This window comes from Passer domesticus, chromosome 20 (genome assembly GCF_036417665.1).
Source record: "Passer domesticus isolate bPasDom1 chromosome 20, bPasDom1.hap1, whole genome shotgun sequence".
NCBI classification, from domain to species: domain Eukaryota; kingdom Metazoa; phylum Chordata; class Aves; order Passeriformes; family Passeridae; genus Passer; species Passer domesticus.
Genome location: NC_087493.1, coordinates 11,670,648 through 11,690,616, shown reverse-complemented (window position 1 = coordinate 11,690,616; position 19,969 = coordinate 11,670,648). Strand labels below are relative to the sequence as shown.

Sequence of the window (19,969 nt, the reverse complement as noted above, 5' to 3'; positions counted from 1 at the left end):
ACTGAAATATTTGTCAAGTCCAAAAATAGACGGAGTGCTGTTTGGTTGAACCCTCCTTTTGCTTAGAGCTGGTGTGCCAGGGTTGACATAAAACGTTTCTTGGTGAACATTTTAACTGTGGCTGTGGAAAATGCTAATCCCAGGCTGTTGATACTGCATAAGGCATGGACTCATTAACATCTGTGTTTCAATGTCGTGTGGAACTGCAGAGTGGATCCCTGTTGTATGTGAGTAGCATGGAGCTTCCCCTGCCTGCCAGGCCTCCCCAGAGCCACACACTGGGCTGCTGCTCCTCCCGAACTGGGACTCACCTGGCCTTGTCCTGTGCTGCCCGCATGAGCTGTTGCATGACCTCTCTTCTCCCACAGTTCCCATTCTGCTTTTTCCAAGACGTTCTGGGAGATGCCTGTGCAGGAGCTGGCCAAGCTGGAGTGCAGTGTCTGCAAAGCCCTGAGCTCTTCCCAAAGAGGACTGGTTTTGGTGAAAGCAGTCCCTGGAGAGAGGAAACCGCCCAAGCCAGGAGCCTTTTCCACACTGAGGGCTGTGCTTCCCCTGGTGACAGCTGTGACAATTCTGTGTGTGCAGCACCGAGCTCTGCTCCTTCCCATGGTTCTCACCCACAGCTGAGATCCAGCTGCTCCCTGCAGCTGCCAGGGGTGATGGCACGGGAGCTGCTGAGCCTGCCTCAGCCAGAGATTGGTGAATGTGTTTATCCACATTCCCTGCTGCTTTATTCCAGGTTTATTGCAGGTTTATTGCAGCCCTGCTGGGCACTGCCCAGCCCAGGCACTGCTGGTGGCACACAGCCATGCCAGGGGCACTCACTGTGCAGTGCTGCTGGCACACAACCGTGCCATGGGCACTCACTGTGCAGTGCTGGTGGCACTCAGCCATGCCAGGGGCACTCACTGTGCAGTGCTGGTGGCACTCAGCCATGCCAGGGGCACTCACTGTGCAGTGCCCAGGCAGTGCTGCTGGCACACAGCCATGCCAGGGGCACTCACTGTGCAGTGCTGGTGGCACTCAGCCATGCCATGGGCACTCACTGTGCAGTGCTGGTGGCACTCAGCCATGCCAGGGGCACTCAGTGTGCAGTGCTGGTGGCACTCAGCCATGCCATGGGCACTCACTGTGCAGTGCTGGTGGCACTCAGCCATGCCAGGGGCACTCAGTGTGCAGTGCTGGTGGCACACAGCCATGCCAGGGGCACTCACTGTGCACTGCTGCTGGCACACAGCTGTGCCATGGGCACTCTCTGTGCAGTGCTGGTGGCACACAGCCATGCCAGGGGCACTCACTGTGCAGTGCTGGTGGCACACAGCCATGCCAGGGGCACTCACTGTGCAGTGCTGGTGGCACTCAGCCATGCCAGGGGCACTCACTGTGCAGTGCTGGTGGCACTCAGCCATGCCAGGGGCACTCACTGTGCAGTGCTGCTGGCACACAGCCATGCCAGGGGCACTCACTGTGCAGTGCTGGTGGCACTCAGCCATGCCAGGGGCACTCACTGTGCAGTGCTGGTGGCACTCAGCCATGCCAGGGGCACTCACTGTGCAGTGCTGGTGGCACTCAGCCATGCCAGGGGCACTCACTGTGCAGTGCTGGTGGCACTCAGCCATGCCAGGGGCACTCACTGTGCAGTGCTGCTGGCACACAGCCATGCCAGGGGCACTCACTGTGCAGTGCTGCTGGCACACAGCCATGCCAGGGGCACTCACTGTGCAGTGCTGGTGGCACTCAGCCATGCCAGGGGCACTCACTGTGCAGTGCTGCTGGCACACAGCTGTGCCAGGGGCACTCACTGTGCAGTGCTGGTGGCACTCAGCCATGCCAGGGGCACTCACTGTGCAGTGCTGCTGGCACACAGCCATGCCAGGGGCACTCACTGTGCAGTGCTGCTGGCACACAGCTGTGCCAGGGGCACTCACTGTGCAGTGCTGCTGGCACACAGCCGTGCCAGGGGCACTCACTGTGCAGTCAGGGCATTTCTTTTCCAAAATAAAAGCAGTTGGACGTGCCAGCTGTGCCCCACTCCCTGCCCTGGCTGGGGTTTATCCCAGGAGCAGTGCTCAGGGAGTGCTGCCCTGGATCTTGGTGTGCCCACAGGAGAGGGGAGGGAAGGTGGGAGCATTCCAGGCTCTGAGGCTCTTACTTGGGAAATTTGGAGACTATCAGCAGCACAGAGTGGCTGTAACAGACACCCAGTTTCTGTCCAGTTGCAGGATTTTGTCAGTTTAAAAGTGCCTTTAAGCTGCCACCTTGGCAGCCCTGCCGTGGCACTGCTGCCTCTGCTCTGAGACTCACATTTATCCCTTCTGCATTCATTCCTTCTTTACCTGCCCCAGAATTTAGGGAATGTCCCAAAGGGAGCACATTTGGAAGTAAGCAGCTTCTGAGCAGATAACTTGAGGTCACATAAAAAAAGGAGCAGCCGTTTATTTCCAGGAGAGCTTGAAATATATTTCAATATACAAATAAAACTCTTTTAGGTGTTAAGTAGTGAATTTTAAAAATTTCTGTCTAAGAATTGACCCCGTGTGGAAGCCTTAAGAGACTTAATGCTTCCTGTTCTTTGATCCTTGGTCTGGGCCTTTATTCACAAGACTATAAATAATTGGAAAAAGCAGGTTCATGAACACAAGTGCCAGATTGGAGACTACATTCCAGACAGCTTCGCTTATTTTTTTTCCCCCAAACCATCCTTCAGAGCAAGAAGACAATGTATTTTCCTGTGTACATTTGTGCCTCCTGGGCTCTTGGAAGCAGCACAGACTTTTTTTGTTACCAGACCTTCTCATGGACAGAACTTGTAAAAGCTGTTGTGCAATTTCCTTGAGATAAGCACTTCAAATTCCAAACTCATTGGCCAGAGCTGACAGAAACATTTAACAAATGCATTAAACAGCCTGAGCAAAGCTGGCTGGATTGAGCAATTTGAAAGCAGTGTTTATAGTTGGTGTTGCTCAGTTCTGCTGTGCTGGTGTGGCCAGGTCAGGGGTGATGCAATGAGATGAGTTTCAGTCTGCCTCACTGAAGGGGAGTTTCACTCACCTGAAAGTAAGTTTGAAAATAAGTTTTTCTGGGTTTGAAAATAGGTGTTCTGAGATAGCTGTATTGTCAGCACAAAGTTTAAACCTAAAACCTTAAATTACTTAAATTGGTTTCTTCCCTTAAGCACTCAAAGGTCTGTGCCTGATTTCATTAGCCCTAAATGTGAATTTTCTTTCCCATATTCAGTCATTTTCAACATCCATCAAGTCCTGTCTGGTCCCTGCTCTGTCTGTGCGTGTCTCTGTGTGTGTTTTGATAAAGAAACCCCACCAGAACACCACCCAAACCCCACCACGTGCACCCTGGATGGAGGAAGCTGCAGGTCTGGGGGCGAGGGCAAGATGAGAGTCCCCTTCTGGAGGTGGTGGCACTGCCGCAGCCAGGGGAGGTGACTGCAGCACCCGAGCCCGTGCTCTGGGTAAATCTGCTTGTGTTTGTGTCTCTGTGCTTTGCAGGGGGAGCTGGAGAGGCAGCTGCTGCAGGCCAACCCCATCCTGGAGTCCTTCGGCAACGCCAAGACGGTGAAGAACGACAACTCCTCGCGCTTTGTGAGTGCCCCTGCCCTGCCAGGCCTGCGGGCTGGGCACTCATCCCTGCTGCTGCTGCTGCTGCTGCAGACACCCACCCCCTTGCTAGGTGTTCCTCACTGCTGTCAGGGCATTCCTCTCTTCTCTTCCCCCATCAATCCAGGTTCTCTTACAATGCCTTCTGCTCCTTGGGCTCACCGAGGGCACCTCCTCACTGGCTCTTGGCAAAGTGATTTATTCTGACTCCAGCCATCCCCGAGCTGACAGCAGTTCATAATCCAACAAACAGAGCTGGGCTGGGGCTAGTGTGCACAAACTGCTGGATTGCTGTCAGTGGCAGGGACTGTGGCACTGGCACAGCCTCCTCGTGCAGAGCTGTGACTTCATCCAGTGGTGGGACTGGAGAGAGCATCCTGAATTTCTGCAGGACTGGCACATCAAACCCCATCTAAAAGTGCTGATTTGCTGCAGGAAAGTCAAGAAGCCACTGTGTGAGCTAGCCCAGGTGTCAGGCCCTGCTGTAGCTGCTCCATGTTTTTGTTGGGGCCCTGCCTGCTGTTCACAGTGTTTCGGTGGTTGATAACCACTTCTGATGGGTTCCATTGTTTTAAAAATTGTGGTGGAACTCAGGATGAATAAATAGCTTTTTACCACTTCTTAGAACTTCCTTTCCTTTGAAGGAAAAAAAAAAGCCATCTCTTATTTCAGGGGGAAGATGTTTTTAGTACAACTTCAAAAGTGTACAGGAGGTATTAAATCTTTTTGCTTGCGAGAACAGCACTAAAATTTACAGAACAAATGAAAGATTTCTTGTCTGCCTTTGACATTTCAACAGTTGCTTGGATTTATAATGCATGAACTCAACTCCATGATAAGAACTCTGGAAAACTGTATGACTAAATCCATCAGCCCTGAGATGGGAGAGCACAGTTTTGTGGAAATTCAGCTTTTTTTCATTTTACAGCCCTGTTATTTATAATGTTTCCTGATGCTTATAGGAGCTGGGTACAGGATTTATAACATCAACAGGTTTCACTGCACAATGACTCCACTCTGTTACCTGTCTTGAATCCATCAGAGGCTGTACTAATTTAATGAGAATACTTCTTCCCCTGGAAGATGTCAGCATCTGGTTTGTGTTATTTTGAGCTCTGCATTGCCATCATGAACATAATCACTCTGATGGCTCCAGCTCTGTTTTCATAAAGGAGCAAGTATAATTCATTCCAGATGGTCTCATCTCATGCAGCAAAAAAATCATCTTTAACAGCCATTTTCAAACCTGATTGAAAAAATCTGATTGAACAAATCTCTGTCCTCCCACGAAGTGAGAGGTGCTGCTGTTGAGCCATGCAGGTCTGACTTTGCCCTGCTCCTGCTAACCCAGGAGGACTCAAAGGAGCCCAGTGGCCAATGGATTTTATTTTTTCTTCTCTCGTGTTCCAGGGGATAAATCTCTGGTTTGTATTGGAGAGGAGAAGGGGCTTGCTGGAGTTATGTGGCAGCCCTGAGTGCTTCCCTCTGATAGAGCTTTTCCAAAGCCCTGGGCTCAGGGCTGTGCTGATGTCAGCAGCATCCAGCCCCTGGATGAGCTGAGGAGGGGCCCTGGAGGCCTTTTGGAAAAGGAGGGGGCAATCTTGGGGCCAGGCAGCACCTGAGGCTGAGGATGAAGCCACTTCAGGGGCCAGCAAATGGCACAGAAAGGGCACAGCTGGAATCTCAGCATTGCCCCAGCTCAGCCCGAGTGTGTGCTCAGGGGAAATGGAGCCTGACCTTCAGAGAGTGTGCATCCCAAATGAATCAATCTGCCCTAGGAGTTCCCCAGCTCTGGAGGGTGTTTGTGAGCAGTGTGCTCCACTGGAGTGATGGCTGAGCCCATGGGAGAGGAAAGGTTCCCTCTGAGCCTGGGAAATCCTTGATCCATGAATGCATTTGGGTTATCCTTGGTATGGACAGCGTTGTCATAAATAAAATTTTCAAAAAAGTAATTTTTAAAAAATCTTCTTTCCTTTGCAGGGCAAATTCATCAGGATTAACTTCGATGTCACTGGTTACATTGTTGGGGCCAACATTGAGACCTGTATCCTTTTTCCTGCCACATCCTTGCAGAGTGCAGCTGCCCTGCTTTGTTTTGCTTTTAACCCTGGAATTCCCTGGAATGCAGTGAAAGGTTGCCACACTTGGACATTCCTTTGACAGCATCCCTCTCTCCCTTTGTTTCAAAATAACTGCTCAAATATCACACATTCAGCAGCTTCCACGTGCTCAGAAACCCTAAACTCCCAAATTCCACACCCTGGAAGCTGCAGGGTTGTGGACTGGCCTGAAACCCAGGCTGTGTTAGAAAGGGAAACCATGTGAAATGTGCTTTTCCTGGGAATGTTTCTGCAAATGCCCAAGGCCTTCCTGAGCAGGAGCTGAGCCCCTGTGGTGGCAGGAGCAGCTCCTGCCTGGAGAGGAGCCCCTGCTCCAGGACAGGGCTCAGCTCTTCTGGCTGCCATGAAGGCTCAGTAACACAGGGCCTTCTGTTATACTTAATTAATTGTGATTAATACCACAGCGAATTCAGTTTTAGCTCTAAGATTCGTTTTTATTTGTGAGTGTAAAACCAAGTAAAAATTCTGGCACTGAAAGCCCTTCCCTGAAGTTGTTTTCTCTGTGCTAAAAATGTATTGTGTAATTTGGAGTTTTCTGGGAGAATAGCAGTGGAGTGGCCATAAAAGGATGGAGCTGGGAGTCTTGCTAAACAACATGAAGTGAATATTGATCATAAACAATGCTGTAGTTAAGTTTCCATTTGGTTCCGGTGTTTTGAAACTGCTTGATCTGAACACTAACTGTTTGGAATTGTCAGAAAATGTGATTTCCCAATAAGGCTGGGAAAGATCTATAGTTATTGAAAATATGCTGCAATGATAAGTGGGTTTTTTTCATTCACCACAGCACAGGAATGAAGGCAGCCTTTAGGAAAGTCCAGATGAATTGTTTTGCCCAGAGCTTTGTGAAAACAGGAGGATTTAACTCTTGGAATTTCTTCTTCATCACAGGAACCCATTCTTGGCACTGCCATTTCAAATCCCTGTCCTACATTTGCTTTACAATATGGAATATGAATAAATAAAAAAAAAATTAAATAAGATTACAGCTCAGGGCAGCTAATCAGGCACTACCTGCTGCAGAAATTGAATTTGGGAGCTTTAAAGGCAGTGTGGATTGTGATGGAAAAATGCAGTGCTTGGAGGGAATGACAAATGCACTTTGGATAATAAAGGACCTCTGAGTTCAGCAGCTGCTGCTGTTTTGGGATTTGGGTCCTAGCTCAGCTAGGACCTGAGTGGAAGCGATGATGGAGAAGGATGGGAGCTCCCCCTCACCAAAAGTGCAGCTGGTCCATGGCAGACAGTGGTGGCTGCACGGGCAGGGGATGCAGGAAATGCAGGGAATGCAGGGAATGTAGGGGATGGGAGTGTAGAAATGCTAGGAGTTGGCTGAGATGAACAGTGGGTTCTACCAGCTGGAAATCACCTACTTAGTCACTGAAGTTTGTGCTGCACCTAGTCCAGTGACAGAACCCCAGCCTGGTTTGGGGTGGAAGGGACCTCAGTGCCCATCCTGCCATGGCAGGGACACCTCCCACTGTCCCAGGGACAGTCTCACTGCCCCAGGGACACTCTCACTGCCCCAGGGACACTCCCACTGTCCCAGGGTCACCTTCCCCTGTCCCAGGGACACTCTCACTGCCCCAGGGACACTCTCACTGCCCCAGGGACACTCCCACTGTCCCAGGGTCACCTTCCCCTGTCCCAAGGACACTCTCACTGCCCCAGGGACACTCCCACTGTCCCAAGGACACTCTCACTGCCCCAAGGACACCTCCCTCTGTCCCAGGGTCACCTTCCCCTCTCCCAGGTGCTCCAGCCCTGTCCAGCCTGGCCCTGGGCACTGCCAGGGATCAGGCACAGCCCCAGCTGCCCTGGACATTACTCCTGACATTCTCTCAGGTCTCAGGCTGATTCCATGGCCTGCTCTGGGGCTCTCTGTGTGTTTGGAAGGAGGATTGCAGTGGCCCTTGACTCCAGCTGACCCCAGACTTGCTGGAGAAGTCGCGAGCCGTGCGCCAGGCCAAGGACGAGCGCACGTTCCACATCTTCTACCAGCTCCTGGCTGGGGCAGGGGAGCACCTCAAGTGTAAGCTGAGTGTGCATCTGACACCTCTGGGGTGCTGCACTGCTTGTTTCAGGGGTACAGGGTGGGTTTGAGTTGTTCTGTGGTTGTGAATGGTGAGTTTTAGGAGGAGAGGTTGGGTAGCTTTGCCCTGAAATCACTGCTGGGTTTTATCAGATGTGCTGGGAGCCCATCTGCCATTCCAAGCCAGTGTCTCCTCCCTGCCAAAGCCCAGTTTGGGCAGGCTCTGACTGGGAATCCCTGCTTTGGAGCTGCAAAGTTCCCAGCTGGAAACAGGCAGCTCCATTTCCTCCAGCCTACAGAGAAATTTAACCCAAACCTAAGGAAACCCTGGGGTTTCTTCAAGCCACTGCAGTGCTGGGGTGGTTATCTCAACTCTCTTTGGGGATTTTCCCCCTCTTCAAGCCACTGCAGTGCTGGGGTGGTTATCTCAACTCTCTTTGGGGATTTTTCCCCTGCTGGTGGGTTGTGATAAGTGAAGCTCATAAAGGTACAGACTTCAGAGAATTGGTCCCCTCCTCCTGTAGGAGATAAGCTGGTGCTCAGCACCTTGATGGGATCATCAATCCCCAGCTCCATTTCTGCCTGGCTCTGTTGCCTTTCAGTAGAGGTTTCCTTTTGGGATGTTCCAGATGAGGATTTGAGGTGGTGCTGGGTAATGTTCTGTGGCTGGTTTAATGCATTCAAGAGCTCCTGCAGGGAGAGTCTGATCTGGCCTCAGCTTGGGAGGTGCACTTGTATTTTTAGGGTTTCAGAAGCTGCTCTCCTGGCTTGTAGCCATTTCTGAGGGACTGCTTTCCTAAAGCAGAGCTGGGGAATTGAGTGAGAACAGAGCACGGGTGGGTGTGAACAGCATTGCTGAGCTTATTTTTCTGTCTCTTCCCCTTCCCCCAACACAGCTGACCTGCTGCTCGAAGGATTTAACAATTACAGATTTTTATCTAATGGCTACATCCCCATCCCTGGGCAACAAGACAAGGATAACTTCCAGGAGACCATGGAAGCCATGCATATCATGGGCTTTTCACACGATGAGATCTTGTGTAAGTCACAGAGCCTCTGGAATTTTCAGGGTCCTTTTCCCTCTCTCACACACACACTCTGCTAATTTAGTGTCACCAAATTTAATGTTGCTTCAGTGTCTCTGACAGCCTGAAGAAAATGTTTGCTTAACTCCAACTGGAGTTGAATCCAAGCCATTTGCCCAAAAAGCACAGTACAAACTGTATTACATCCTCCCTGAACTTCTCCTTGGAATCTGGAAGGAAAGTGACACAAGAAACAGGAGGAAAAATGTGTTCAGCTGAGCCCTCTGCCACAAAACTGATGCACATGTCTCTTGTTATCACAGCAATGCTGAAAGTGGTGTCCTCAGTGCTGCAGTTTGGAAACATTTCCTTTAAGAAGGAGAGGAACACAGATCAGGCCTCCATGCCAGAGAACACTGGTGAGTTGCCATGTCTGGGGGTGTCCTTGGGCTTGTGCTGAGCTCCTGCCTGCCCCGTGGCCAGTGCAGTCCTGCCAAGCACAGAGCAGTGCTGAGCATCCCTGGCAGTGCTCAAAAGGCCAGGCAGGGCTGAGGGCACCAGCAGGCAATTCCCAAAGCTCTCCCTTCCCTCTCCTGCTGCAGACCAGTGCAAGTGGCCTTCAGGGGAATTGATGCTGTTTGCATTGCTGCTAAGCTTGGAACAAGTATTTTGGTTGTAATCTTGTTTATTGCTCTCTCCAAAGACTTAAGCCCTAGGAAGAAGTTCATGCTTAAATCAGTTTGTTTTCTTTGGTTGCTGAGAGCAGCTTTGTTGCCAATGATAAGAGCCCTGGAGCCAAGCACAACTTCCATGGTGCAGTGGCTGAAGACAGGAATGCTGCTTTTAGAGCAGGCTCGTTTCTGGAGTGGCTGACACTGAATTTATCAGTGCCTGCAATGCAATCAGCATTTTGAAGGATGGATTTCTTCCCCCACCCAAAAAAAAAAACAAAAAAAAAAAGAAAAAGAAAAAAGAAAAAAGAAAAGAAACCCCAGCAGTAATAAAACAGGGGTCAGGACAGTCAGGGTTTTCTCCAGTCCCACCTTTTAAATTGTCCTTTCTCATTCCAAACAAACAAGGAGGTGGCCCTGCCTGTGGCAGGGGGTGCAGCTGGGTGATATTTAAGGTCCCTTCCACCACAAACCATCCTGTGATCCTCAGATGAGTGGTGCTTATTTTAAAGTGCAGGATGGAGCCAGCTGAGGCAGCATGACCCAGTCCTGCCCTCAGAGGTGACAGTTTGCAGTGGGAGCATTTTCCTCAGAGGCAGCTCAGAGGTGCTGTGTGGTGCTTGGGATCACACCTGCTGTGCTTTATTGGGATTATTCTCACCTGGAGCACAGTTTATGACTGACTGGAAAGGCTGGGACAATAAATCCATGTCCCTGGGTTGTGCAAGGAGCTGAGTGTGGTATTTGGGGTGCTCTGGGAACCTTCCTCCTTGCACTGCAATATCCCTTAATCTTTTCAAGTTCTTGTTTAAAAGACCCTGAGAGCACTTCCTGCTTGCCCCTGAGGCTGTGAGTTTTACCTGGTGTGCTGGTGCATATCTGTTCACCCAGAGCCCAGAAATGCTCCTGTTTGCAGCTCAGGTGAAGGAGTGCTTAGTTTGTGATGCTCCCCAGCTTTCACTGGTTGTGTGTCAGGTCATGAACCCTTCTAGTGAACATGTGGCCAGACAGAATCTCAACATTCAAGAGCAATAATAGCTTTCTTAATGCTAAAATAAAAAAATAATGCAGCAGAAGCTCTCATATGTTAGCATGAACATCTGTTTTCCAATGCTGATTTGAAAAACCAGCTTTTTGTTTTCATTTTGACAGTAAAAGAAGCTATCAGATGATAAAGATACGGGGCCAAGTTCTTACTGGGTGGTGTGGAGAGCTTCCTGCTAAAGGGCAACACTTCCCTGGACCTAAAAATACCTTCAGTGTCACTGTCATTTTTAGAAGTGTGGAATCACAACCACCCAAGCTGCTGGGCCTCGTGTTCAGGGGAGGGACTGATGCAGCAGGGTCTGTAGGGCTGCTGTGGGTAATGCACTATTTAAATCATGATAATATAAATCATAAATTTAAATCATGATAATATAATAATAAATAATGTCATGACATCAGGAAGGTTCTGCTGTTGAAGTGCTCTGTGTAAAATACTGGAATCCCAGACTGCTTTGGGTTCAAGGCTGTCCCATTCCAAGCCCCTGCCATGGCAGGGACACCTCCCACTGTGCCAGGCTGCTCCCAGCCCTGGCCTGGGGAGCCCTCAGCTCCCTGGGCAAGGTGGCACACCCCTGGTTTGGGCTGGCACAAACAAACACAATCTGAGACAGGTGTTAAGGCACCTTTAATGAGGGGTTTGATGTGTGATGTGCCCACACTGTCCTTTTTCCTGGGATCAGAAAAGGGCCGTGCTCCCTTTGGAACCAGCACTGGTAGCTGAGCTGTTAATGAGCTGGCAGCTGATGGATGCCAGCTTTCCCTGCTGCCCAGGCACATCCAGCTGTGTCCCTGGAGAGCTGTGCCAGCCCTGGGCACACAGGGGCTGGGCACCACCTGGGTACCTGTGCTGGCTCCTGAGGTGCAGCTCTGGTGAGAGCTGCTCCAGGTGTCGGGGCAGGGTCTCAGTGCTCCCTCTGTCCCTGTGTCCCTCTCTCTCTCTGTCCCTGTGTCTCTCTGTCCCTGTGTCCCTGTCCTGTGTCCCCGTGTCCCTCTGTCCCTCTATCTCTCTGTCCCTGCCCCTCTGTCCCCGTGTCCCTGTGTCCCTCTCTCCCTGTCCCTCTGTCCCCGTGTCCCTCTGTCCCCGTGTCCCCCTGTCCCCGTGTCCCCGTGTCCCTGTGTCCCCGTCCCGTGTCCCCGCAGTCGCGCAGAAGCTCTGCCACCTGCTGGGAATGAACGTGATGGAGTTCACCCGCGCCATCCTCACGCCCCGCATCAAGGTGGGCAGGGACTACGTGCAGAAAGCTCAGACCAAAGAGCAGGTGAGCGTTCAGGGGCTCTAGGGACCGGGGAAAGCCTCGTCCTCATGAGCTGCTAACAGAAAATTGGCTTTTGGTGTTTGCTGCTCCCTTAAAGCTCTGCTGTCTGTATGAAATGTTCTTATATGGTAAAAATCATGTGTAGAATAGGAGAAACCCTTCCATTTCCTTGACTTTCTCCTGGTTTCATCCTTTCGTGTTGTGACATTATCAAATACTTGGGAGACCTTTTGTTTTTATGGAACAGTTTGGAAAGAAATTTTTCTTAACATTGATCAAACTCCAAACTCTTCCTACCGCTTGTTTTCATTCCTCACTGATATTAACTCCCTCCAACTTCTTCCTTTGCTAGTTATTTGTGATAACATCCCTCTCTGCGTCCTTTTGATGGCTTTTCCAGGGTAAATAACTGTTCCTGTTTGGGTTTGCAGGCGGACTTTGCAGTGGAAGCCTTGGCAAAGGCCACCTACGAGCGCCTCTTCCGCTGGCTCGTGCACCGCATCAACAAAGCCTTGGACAGGACCAAACGCCAGGGAGCCTCCTTCATTGGCATCCTGGACATTGCTGGCTTCGAGATCTTCGAGGTACAGGGGAATGTCCCTGCTCAGCCTTTCCTTTCCCCTCTTTCTGGGGGTCAGGACACGCTGCAGAGGCGCCGAAAGCAGCGTGGTTACACGAGGGGTTGGTTTGGGTGTGCAGAGGCTCTGACAGCCCAAAATTACAGTGCCAGAAAATCATAATTTAATCTTGAACCCTTCTTTGTGTGTGATAGTTGTTCCTACTATAATTTATGCAGTGGAGGTTGGTAGAATTGCTTTCCAGTTTTCTTTACGTTACGTTCGAACTTCGCAAAGTTTTGAAGAATTTCCTTATAAAGTCAAATTTTTGACTCCCAGATCTTGTCACTGACTCATTCTTGAACACTGATGTTGTTTTGTAGCTGAACTCCTTTGAGCAGCTCTGCATTAACTACACCAACGAGAAGCTGCAGCAGTTATTCAACCACACCATGTTTATCCTGGAGCAAGAGGAATATCAGCGAGAGGGCATCGAGTGGAACTTCATTGACTTTGGCCTGGACCTGCAGCCCTGCATTGACTTAATTGAGAGACCTGTAAGTTTGCACATGAATAATGCTCTGAGGAGGAGAGCTTGGAGTGCTGACTGTGTCTTTTGCTGCCTGCAAATGAGACATTTCTTTGTGGAGCTGTCATTAAAAGGGAATTAACTGGAATGCTGAAGTTCAAATCTAAAATACTGTGGATTGTTAATAAAAGGATTTATCCAGAGGGGATTTTGCCCTTATGTCAGTGTAAAACACCGAGCTCAAGATATGAAGCTGCTATTTTTATACCTTTTTCCCTGGTACTAATGAAGTCATTAATCCTGTCAGTGTCATTAAACTGTGCCATTGTGGTGTAGGAGCTCTGGGACTCAGGTACAAAGTTTTTCCAAGACTTGTGGTAGACTTTCTTCATTGGGAATCAATAGCAAAATTCCTGAAACTTCGTGTAGAGTAGAGTTTCCCTTCAGAAAATTGCCTTGCAAATAGGAAAGCAGGATCTTAAAAATGGTTTTGGTCACTGTGGTTTTTAACATCCTCCTCTGGCTGCTCAATCCATGAAGCTGAGGAGCAGGAGGAGCAGATGGGGGAACAGAGACTCCTGAAAGTTTGTTCTTTCCATCTCAGAACCTTGTAAATGAAACCTGGGCCAGGGCAGGCGCTGCTCCTGCCTGTCCCTGTGTGTGCTGGGGTGCAGGTGAGCTCCCAGTGCTGCTGTGCATCCTGACCAGCACAAAGGCTGCATTCCTCTCTCCCTGTGGGAAAAGGGAAATCTTGTTTCAGTTATCAAAGCTCTGCACTTGGTGTGTGGAACTGAGGAAGTTCTGCCTCCTTGCAAGGTAAAATCTCCAAAAAGCCTCAGAGGACAAGTGTGGCTGACCTCAGGGTGCACATGTTTAGGTGAATATCCTAAACCACCTCAAGTTATTTATCAATTTAAAAGCAAACCTCAGTGCCCTCCCAGTTGTTCTGTAAGTGTGATGCCAGGTACATGGAACCATCTCTCACCAAAAGGGTGAACTTTGCATTCCCCCAGAACCTTTTAAGTATAAACCCTTCAAAGCAAAGCCCTGGTCAGTACTGGACCAGCTCAGTGCTGTCCCCATGGATATTGGAATATGTTTGTTTGAATCAGCCATAGCATCCTTCTTGACCTGGACTCCCCCACAGCTTGTTTAACTGAAATTAGGCTTGCAGCATTTTGGATTACCCTTATTGTGATGTTCAGTGGTGCACTGGAAATACTAAACTTTGAAAAAAAAAAGAAAAATTATATATATACATATATGAAATGTGAACACATTCTCCAACTGCTTTTCAGGCAAATCCTCCTGGTGTGTTGGCATTGCTGGATGAAGAATGCTGGTTCCCTAAAGCTACTGACAAGACATTTGTGGAGAAATTGGTCCAAGAACAAGGAACTCATTCCAAGTTCCAAAAGCCAAGACAACTAAAGGACAAAGCAGACTTCTGCATTATTCACTATGCAGGGAAGGTAAGGGCTCAACATTGAATTCTTGTGGGGAGAGGTTGGTTTGGGGGAAGTACTCTGCTTTCCTTGCAAAGCCTGGATGCAAAAACAGACAACTTTTGCCTTGGCTGAAGCAGAACCATGCTGGTCTACAGGGATTTTAGGGAATCTCTGTAGGGAATTAAGGAATTTTAGGGCTCCCTGGGCTGGGATGAAACCCAGGCTGGTATCAATGATTTTTTAGCTGCTGAGCTGGGGTTTATTTGGAAACCACAGGTTTGGTCCTTAAAGATAAGAACTTTGTTTTCTGTATAGAACCAAGTGTTTAAATGTAGATACTGTAGAGAAATTCTAAAAAATCATGCTGCAGCACATCTTTAATTTACTCTCCAACAATTTAGATGAAGTAATTGGTGTCAATCCTAGAGCTGGTTTTACATCTTCACAATGAAACTCATTTTAATAAACTGGGCAGCAAATAAACACCCAGCTGTCAGTAAGAAAGAAGCCAGGTGGCTGAATTTTAAAGAAAATTCCCATTTACTCTTTGAAGAACATAACAAACTCGTGGTACTTTGAGCTGTCCTAAGGAGGCTCAGCCAAATGTGAGCACCCAGGGCTGGCGTGGGCTGGGTCTGAGCTGGGAGGTCTTTGCCAGCCTTGGTGATTCTGAGTGAGGGGAAAACACCTCTGGTGTTTGATGCTGGGAAACACAAACCTGGAGCTGGTTTTGCTCTGAGCCTGTGCCCTGGGCTGCCCTGCAGGTGGACTACAAGGCAGATGAGTGGCTGATGAAGAACATGGACCCCCTGAACGACAACGTGGCCACGCTGCTGCACCAGTCCTCTGACAAATTCGTGGCTGAGCTTTGGAAGGATGGTAAGAGAGCTCTGAGCACAGGTTGTTGGTCGTTTCACCCTGCTGGATGAGTTGTTTGGGGTTTTTTAATGCCTGTTCCTTCCTTGCCCTCCACTTCCCCACTGTCAATCCCTGCAGCATTTTCTCTCTCAGTGCCCACAGTACACCAAGGAAGCTGAGTTGCACCTCTGGTCCCTTGCACATGTACCATTTCTGAGTAGCTGCTTCTCATGTTCATTACTGGAACTGATATTCACTTATTTCTTGTTTATCTGTGTCCAATTTCACGTGGAATCGTGTCCAGAACTCTTGGTTGGGTTCAGCAGTGGAGTCCTGAGTGTGAGCAGCTGGGGTGGTTCTTGCTGTTGGTAAACCATTGTAAACATTGTCTCTGTGAGCACAGCACAGTTATTTCCTGTGCAGTGGTGGGTGGTGCTCTGGAAATCCACAGCTCCTGAAATTCATTGCAGTAACAGCTGCAGCAGTGCTGAGATACTGCACATTTAAATCAATTTTAACTGCACCCTGCTGCTCAGCCAGGTTAGCTGCCCATCACCTGAAAGTATTTATCACTGCTTGCACCAAACTACTCCAAAAAGCAGAAACAGCCACCTAAGTACTTAGCAGGGACTTTTCTGTTCTGCTTTTTAACATCACAGTCTACTGATCAGAGTATATTTACATGTCACAGGATACAAACCCTGCAGTTTGTTACTTGAGGAGCAAATGCAGCTTGTGATGGTGGTGCTGGAGGTTAATGCTGAGTTTCCCTCTTTGGGCAGCCACAGAGAGCAGCTTTAATGAATCTGTAAAGAACTTTTTGGTTGGGGAGCTGCCCCTTTCCCTTGGAGAACACACACAAAGCAATTGTGTTTTGGTGCAAACCCTCAAACCCCGCTCCCACAGACCATTGAAATGTGCATGGAATATGTTGTGGCCTAACTGCTTTTGTAGCACAGTGAAGTGTGTTTGCAATTGATGAACCTGTTGTTTTTACTAACTCAAGTGTCTTGTGTATCTGCTCTTCTGTCTTTGTGTTTCTGCTGTTTCTCTGCCTTAGAGATTCAGAATATTCAGAGAGCCTGTTTCTATGACAATATTTCTGGTCTTCATGAGCCACCAGGTGAATGGATATAAAACACTAGGCCTACTAAAGGCAGGGCTGTTGTACCTCCAGGAGAACCATTCTTGCTCGTAGGCTTGCATGAACTTCTCATTTCATGCTGAATTTAGGTAAAACCCCCCAGCCCCCCGGGGCCCCAGTGCATTCCTGTCCAGCTGCTGCTGCACACACACAAAGCATCTCCAGTTTGGCATTGCAGATGAAAAGGTTTGTTGCTTCCTGGTTCCATGAGGAGATGTAGAATTGCCTCTAAGTGACAATTCTGGTAGCTGCAAGCATTTGAGAGAATGCAAAAGCTTTGGAACACTTATCAAGCTTCTTTCTGCAGTCCAACATTGACAAAAGTCTGGGATGTTTTAGGACGTGGCTGTGTCCTTTTGGGAGGAGAGCTCAAGAAAGTATCAGGATGAGTGCTGCAGTTTTAGTGGGGGTAGAAAATGAAATAAACTTCTTCCAGCCTTGTTGGAATTGTTCTTTTATTTAAAAGCCTATTAATTTTAATGTTTGTATAAGCTGCAGATGTTTTTTTGGGTATTGAGAAATCAAGAAATGCACTTGGAATGTCTTTGAAGACACTTTAGATGTTTAGTTCAACCTCCTCATCCTTCTTGGATTCCTCTCCCCGAGTTTAGAAACACATGGGTGTGAGGGTTGTGCCTTCAGGTTTTGGGTTTGTGTCTCACCACTCCTGATATATCCCATCCCTGAGGAGGCAGGGCTGTTCCTAAAGGAATTCCTGCAGAGCTTTGATCCAGGGGCTCCAGCCAGGGGTGATGGCCCAGCCATGCAGTTCATGCTTTAAACCTACAGGCAGGGCTTACATTTAACTCCAGCCATCCTGTTTGAAGTACAAATCACCCTCCTGGAGCTGGAGCACAGAGGGGAGCAGCACAAAACTGTGCGGGATCAGATCTGTTTGCCAAATTGTAGGAAGTGCAAGGTGAAAAAAAGCTGAGTGGTTGCAGTCCTTAGTGGGGCCTGCTGGGTGCAGGTTTCTGATATTGACAATCATTTAATTGTCTAGAAAACTGACTCCCTGCAGTCTCTATCCCATGTCTGATTTGGGACTGAATTCTGCTTCAAAACAATATAATAAAAATATTAGGAATATTTGGGATATGAGCTTAGGAACACCTTTCCACCTATTTATTTCTCCAACTTTTAGAAGTTGAATTCTTGTGTTCAAAACCCTGTGGAGGATCTAGGCTCTGCTCTGCACTCAAGACTTACAACTGATTATTCAAATTTGCTGCCCTGTGTTTCTCTGCTTTTAATTTTCCTTTTTTGTTTTTTAATAGACCTTTGACCAGTTAAATATTAGGAAGAAATTAAAGAGTGTCCCTTATTTGTCAGATAATTCTGGCAGCAAAGCATAATTCCTTCTGCTTTGGTTTAAATGAATTTGAGGATAACATGACAAAAGTGAAGCTGTAGCCTACAAATAGTTTCCTGTTTCTGGCTGCCCAGCTTGGATTTCATGGAGAACCCACAAATGTTGGGGTTTGCTCAGTCCTAAGGAGCACCAGCTGTAATTATTGAGGTGTTAAACCACCGGTGTATCTTTTAATGAACTGTTTGCACAATTCTTGACATGCACATGGAATCACCTTCAAGGTTTTAATAATGGCACTCACATTTCCAATTGTGCTTCTGAAAAACAAACCCTTGAGATCCTTACCAAAATGTTCCAAAAAAATCAAAGACAAATCTCTATTGTGGTGCTTTATGGCAGCTTGGAAGTGCTTTGGTGTGGAGTTTTCCTGGTTTGAAACTTGTCTTTTGGGCAGGGAGATCTTTGCAGGTGTATTTAAAAAATGGGAAGAACTCCTCCAAATAGCAGCTGAGCACAAGTCTGGCAGATACTTTTTCCCTTCTTGTTACTGAAATAACACTATTTCCAACTCTTCTGTAAATTCTGTTAAAATAGGTTAAACCTGAGTTTAATTCATATCTCATTGTCATAACCGAGTTTCATGCACAGATGTGCAATTCCAAATGTCCAACCCAGAACAGATATGTCCAACCCATAACAGATAACATAACATAACAGATGTGCAATTCCAAATGTCCAACCCAGAAACGCTGTGCACTGTCAGAGCTCAGAGAGCTGGCATTTACCAGCATTTACCTCTCTGTAAAGCTGATTTAAAGGCAGCAAGCAGCTTTCCTGGTCATGTAGAACTGCAAGTAAAGAGCTGGATGTTTCAGCCTGTACTCCTGAAGCTGCACTCTTGTGCTGGATGGGTCTGTGGCTTTGGTCCCCGAGCTTGTGCCCGGTGTCGCGGTCCCGCTGCGCTGCCGCTCCCGGCGCTGTCCCCAAGCTTCTGCTGCTGCTCCCGTGCCACCAGGGCCACCAGGGCCACCCTGCCAGCCCCTGGGGGGCCACTCAGCCCTTCCCCCTTGTCGCCCCCAGTGGATCGCATCGTGGGGCTGGACCAGGTGACGGGCATCACGGAGACGGCGTTCGGCTCTGCCTACAAGACCAAGAAGGGCATGTTCCGCACCGTGGGCCAGCTCTACAAGGAGTCCCTGACCAAGCTGATGGCCACACTGCGCAACACCAACCCCAACTTCGTGCGCTGCATCATCCCCAACCACGAGAAGAGGGTAGGTGGGGCTGCAGGCCACTCCTGGCTCTTGCCTCTCATTGTTCTCACCTCACCGAGCCCTGCGTCCTCTCTGCGCTTTCCTCCTCTGTTACTGTGAAATTGTTATGAAAAGTAAAATTCACTAGGGTTTTTTCTCTTGAGAAGCTGAGAAGCCTCAGAGGAAAAGGAAAGCAATAATTATTTGCTGCTGTGGAATGCAGTAGGTGCATCTTTGATTAGTCCATGTAAACTGTTTCTACTTAATGACCAACCATGGTCCAGTTGTCTCAGATTCTGTGAAAGTCACAAGCTTTTGTTATCATTCCTTTCCATTCCTGCCCTTTCTAGCTTTCTGTCTGTATCTTTTCTCTATTCTTTTTAGTATAGCATATATAATATAATATAATATAATTAATATATCAGCCTTCTGAAACATAGAGTCAAGATTCTCATCTTCTGGCCTGAAACACTGAAAGTACAGTAATACCAATTAAAATAACCCGTGTTTTGTTTTGTCCAGGCTGGAAAACTGGACCCACACCTGGTTCTAGATCAGCTCCGGTGCAACGGGGTTTTGGAAGGAATAAGGATTTGTCGGCAGGGATTCCCAAACAGGATCGTGTTCCAGGAATTCAGGCAGAGGTAACAGCAGCAGCCACAGCCTTTTGAGCTCTTAGGAGCTAAAGTTCCTTTTTAAATAATTGAAGACCCCACAGTCCTCCCTTCTCCCCCAGCCCAGCTCAAAGAAAATCAAAACCTGATTGTGAGGCCTTGAACTTCATGTGTTTAACTACTGCTGTTTATTCTGAAGGCAGTGGGCAAGGGGAAACAATGCAAAACTGGCTGCTGGAAAACTTCCTGGAGGAATTCCCTAACTGTGCACTTGGTCACTGTAGTTTGGCTATAAGTTTGTACTAGAAATCACACTGTTTATTGCTGAGTGTAAAGGTGTTTTTTCTTTGCCTTCCAGGTATGAGATCCTGACTCCCAATGCAATTCCCAAAGGTTTCATGGATGGTAAGCAAGCCTGTGAGCGTATGGTAAGTGTTCATAGCTAAGTATTGTCTAAACATTGAAAAATCCCCCTAAATTGTCCTTTTC

The 19,969-nt window shown here is 48.4% G+C and overlaps 1 protein-coding gene across 4 annotated transcripts in view; it reads left to right on the top strand.

Moving 5' to 3' along the window:
* MYH10 (myosin heavy chain 10) overlaps positions 1 to 19,969 on the top strand; it is an 84,465-nt gene that overhangs the window by 42,967 nt on the left and 21,529 nt on the right. For 2 of the 4 annotated variants that reach the window (XM_064395881.1, XM_064395880.1), the window contains 14 exons: positions 3,507 to 3,599; positions 5,595 to 5,658; positions 7,668 to 7,766; positions 8,663 to 8,806; positions 9,115 to 9,210; positions 11,650 to 11,768; positions 12,197 to 12,349; positions 12,706 to 12,879; positions 14,150 to 14,323; positions 15,064 to 15,178; positions 16,218 to 16,280; positions 18,694 to 18,887; positions 19,389 to 19,510; positions 19,839 to 19,908. In XM_064395881.1, the coding sequence (XP_064251951.1) occupies positions 3,507 to 3,599; positions 5,595 to 5,658; positions 7,668 to 7,766; positions 8,663 to 8,806; positions 9,115 to 9,210; positions 11,650 to 11,768; positions 12,197 to 12,349; positions 12,706 to 12,879; positions 14,150 to 14,323; positions 15,064 to 15,178; positions 16,218 to 16,280; positions 18,694 to 18,887; positions 19,389 to 19,510; positions 19,839 to 19,908 (1,680 nt within the window). The remainder of the gene's footprint in view (positions 1 to 3,506; positions 3,600 to 5,594; positions 5,659 to 7,667; positions 7,767 to 8,662; positions 8,807 to 9,114; positions 9,211 to 11,649; positions 11,769 to 12,196; positions 12,350 to 12,705; positions 12,880 to 14,149; positions 14,324 to 15,063; positions 15,179 to 16,217; positions 16,281 to 18,693; positions 18,888 to 19,388; positions 19,511 to 19,838; positions 19,909 to 19,969) is intronic. The other 2 variants (XM_064395883.1, XM_064395882.1) reach the window with 1 other exon arrangement.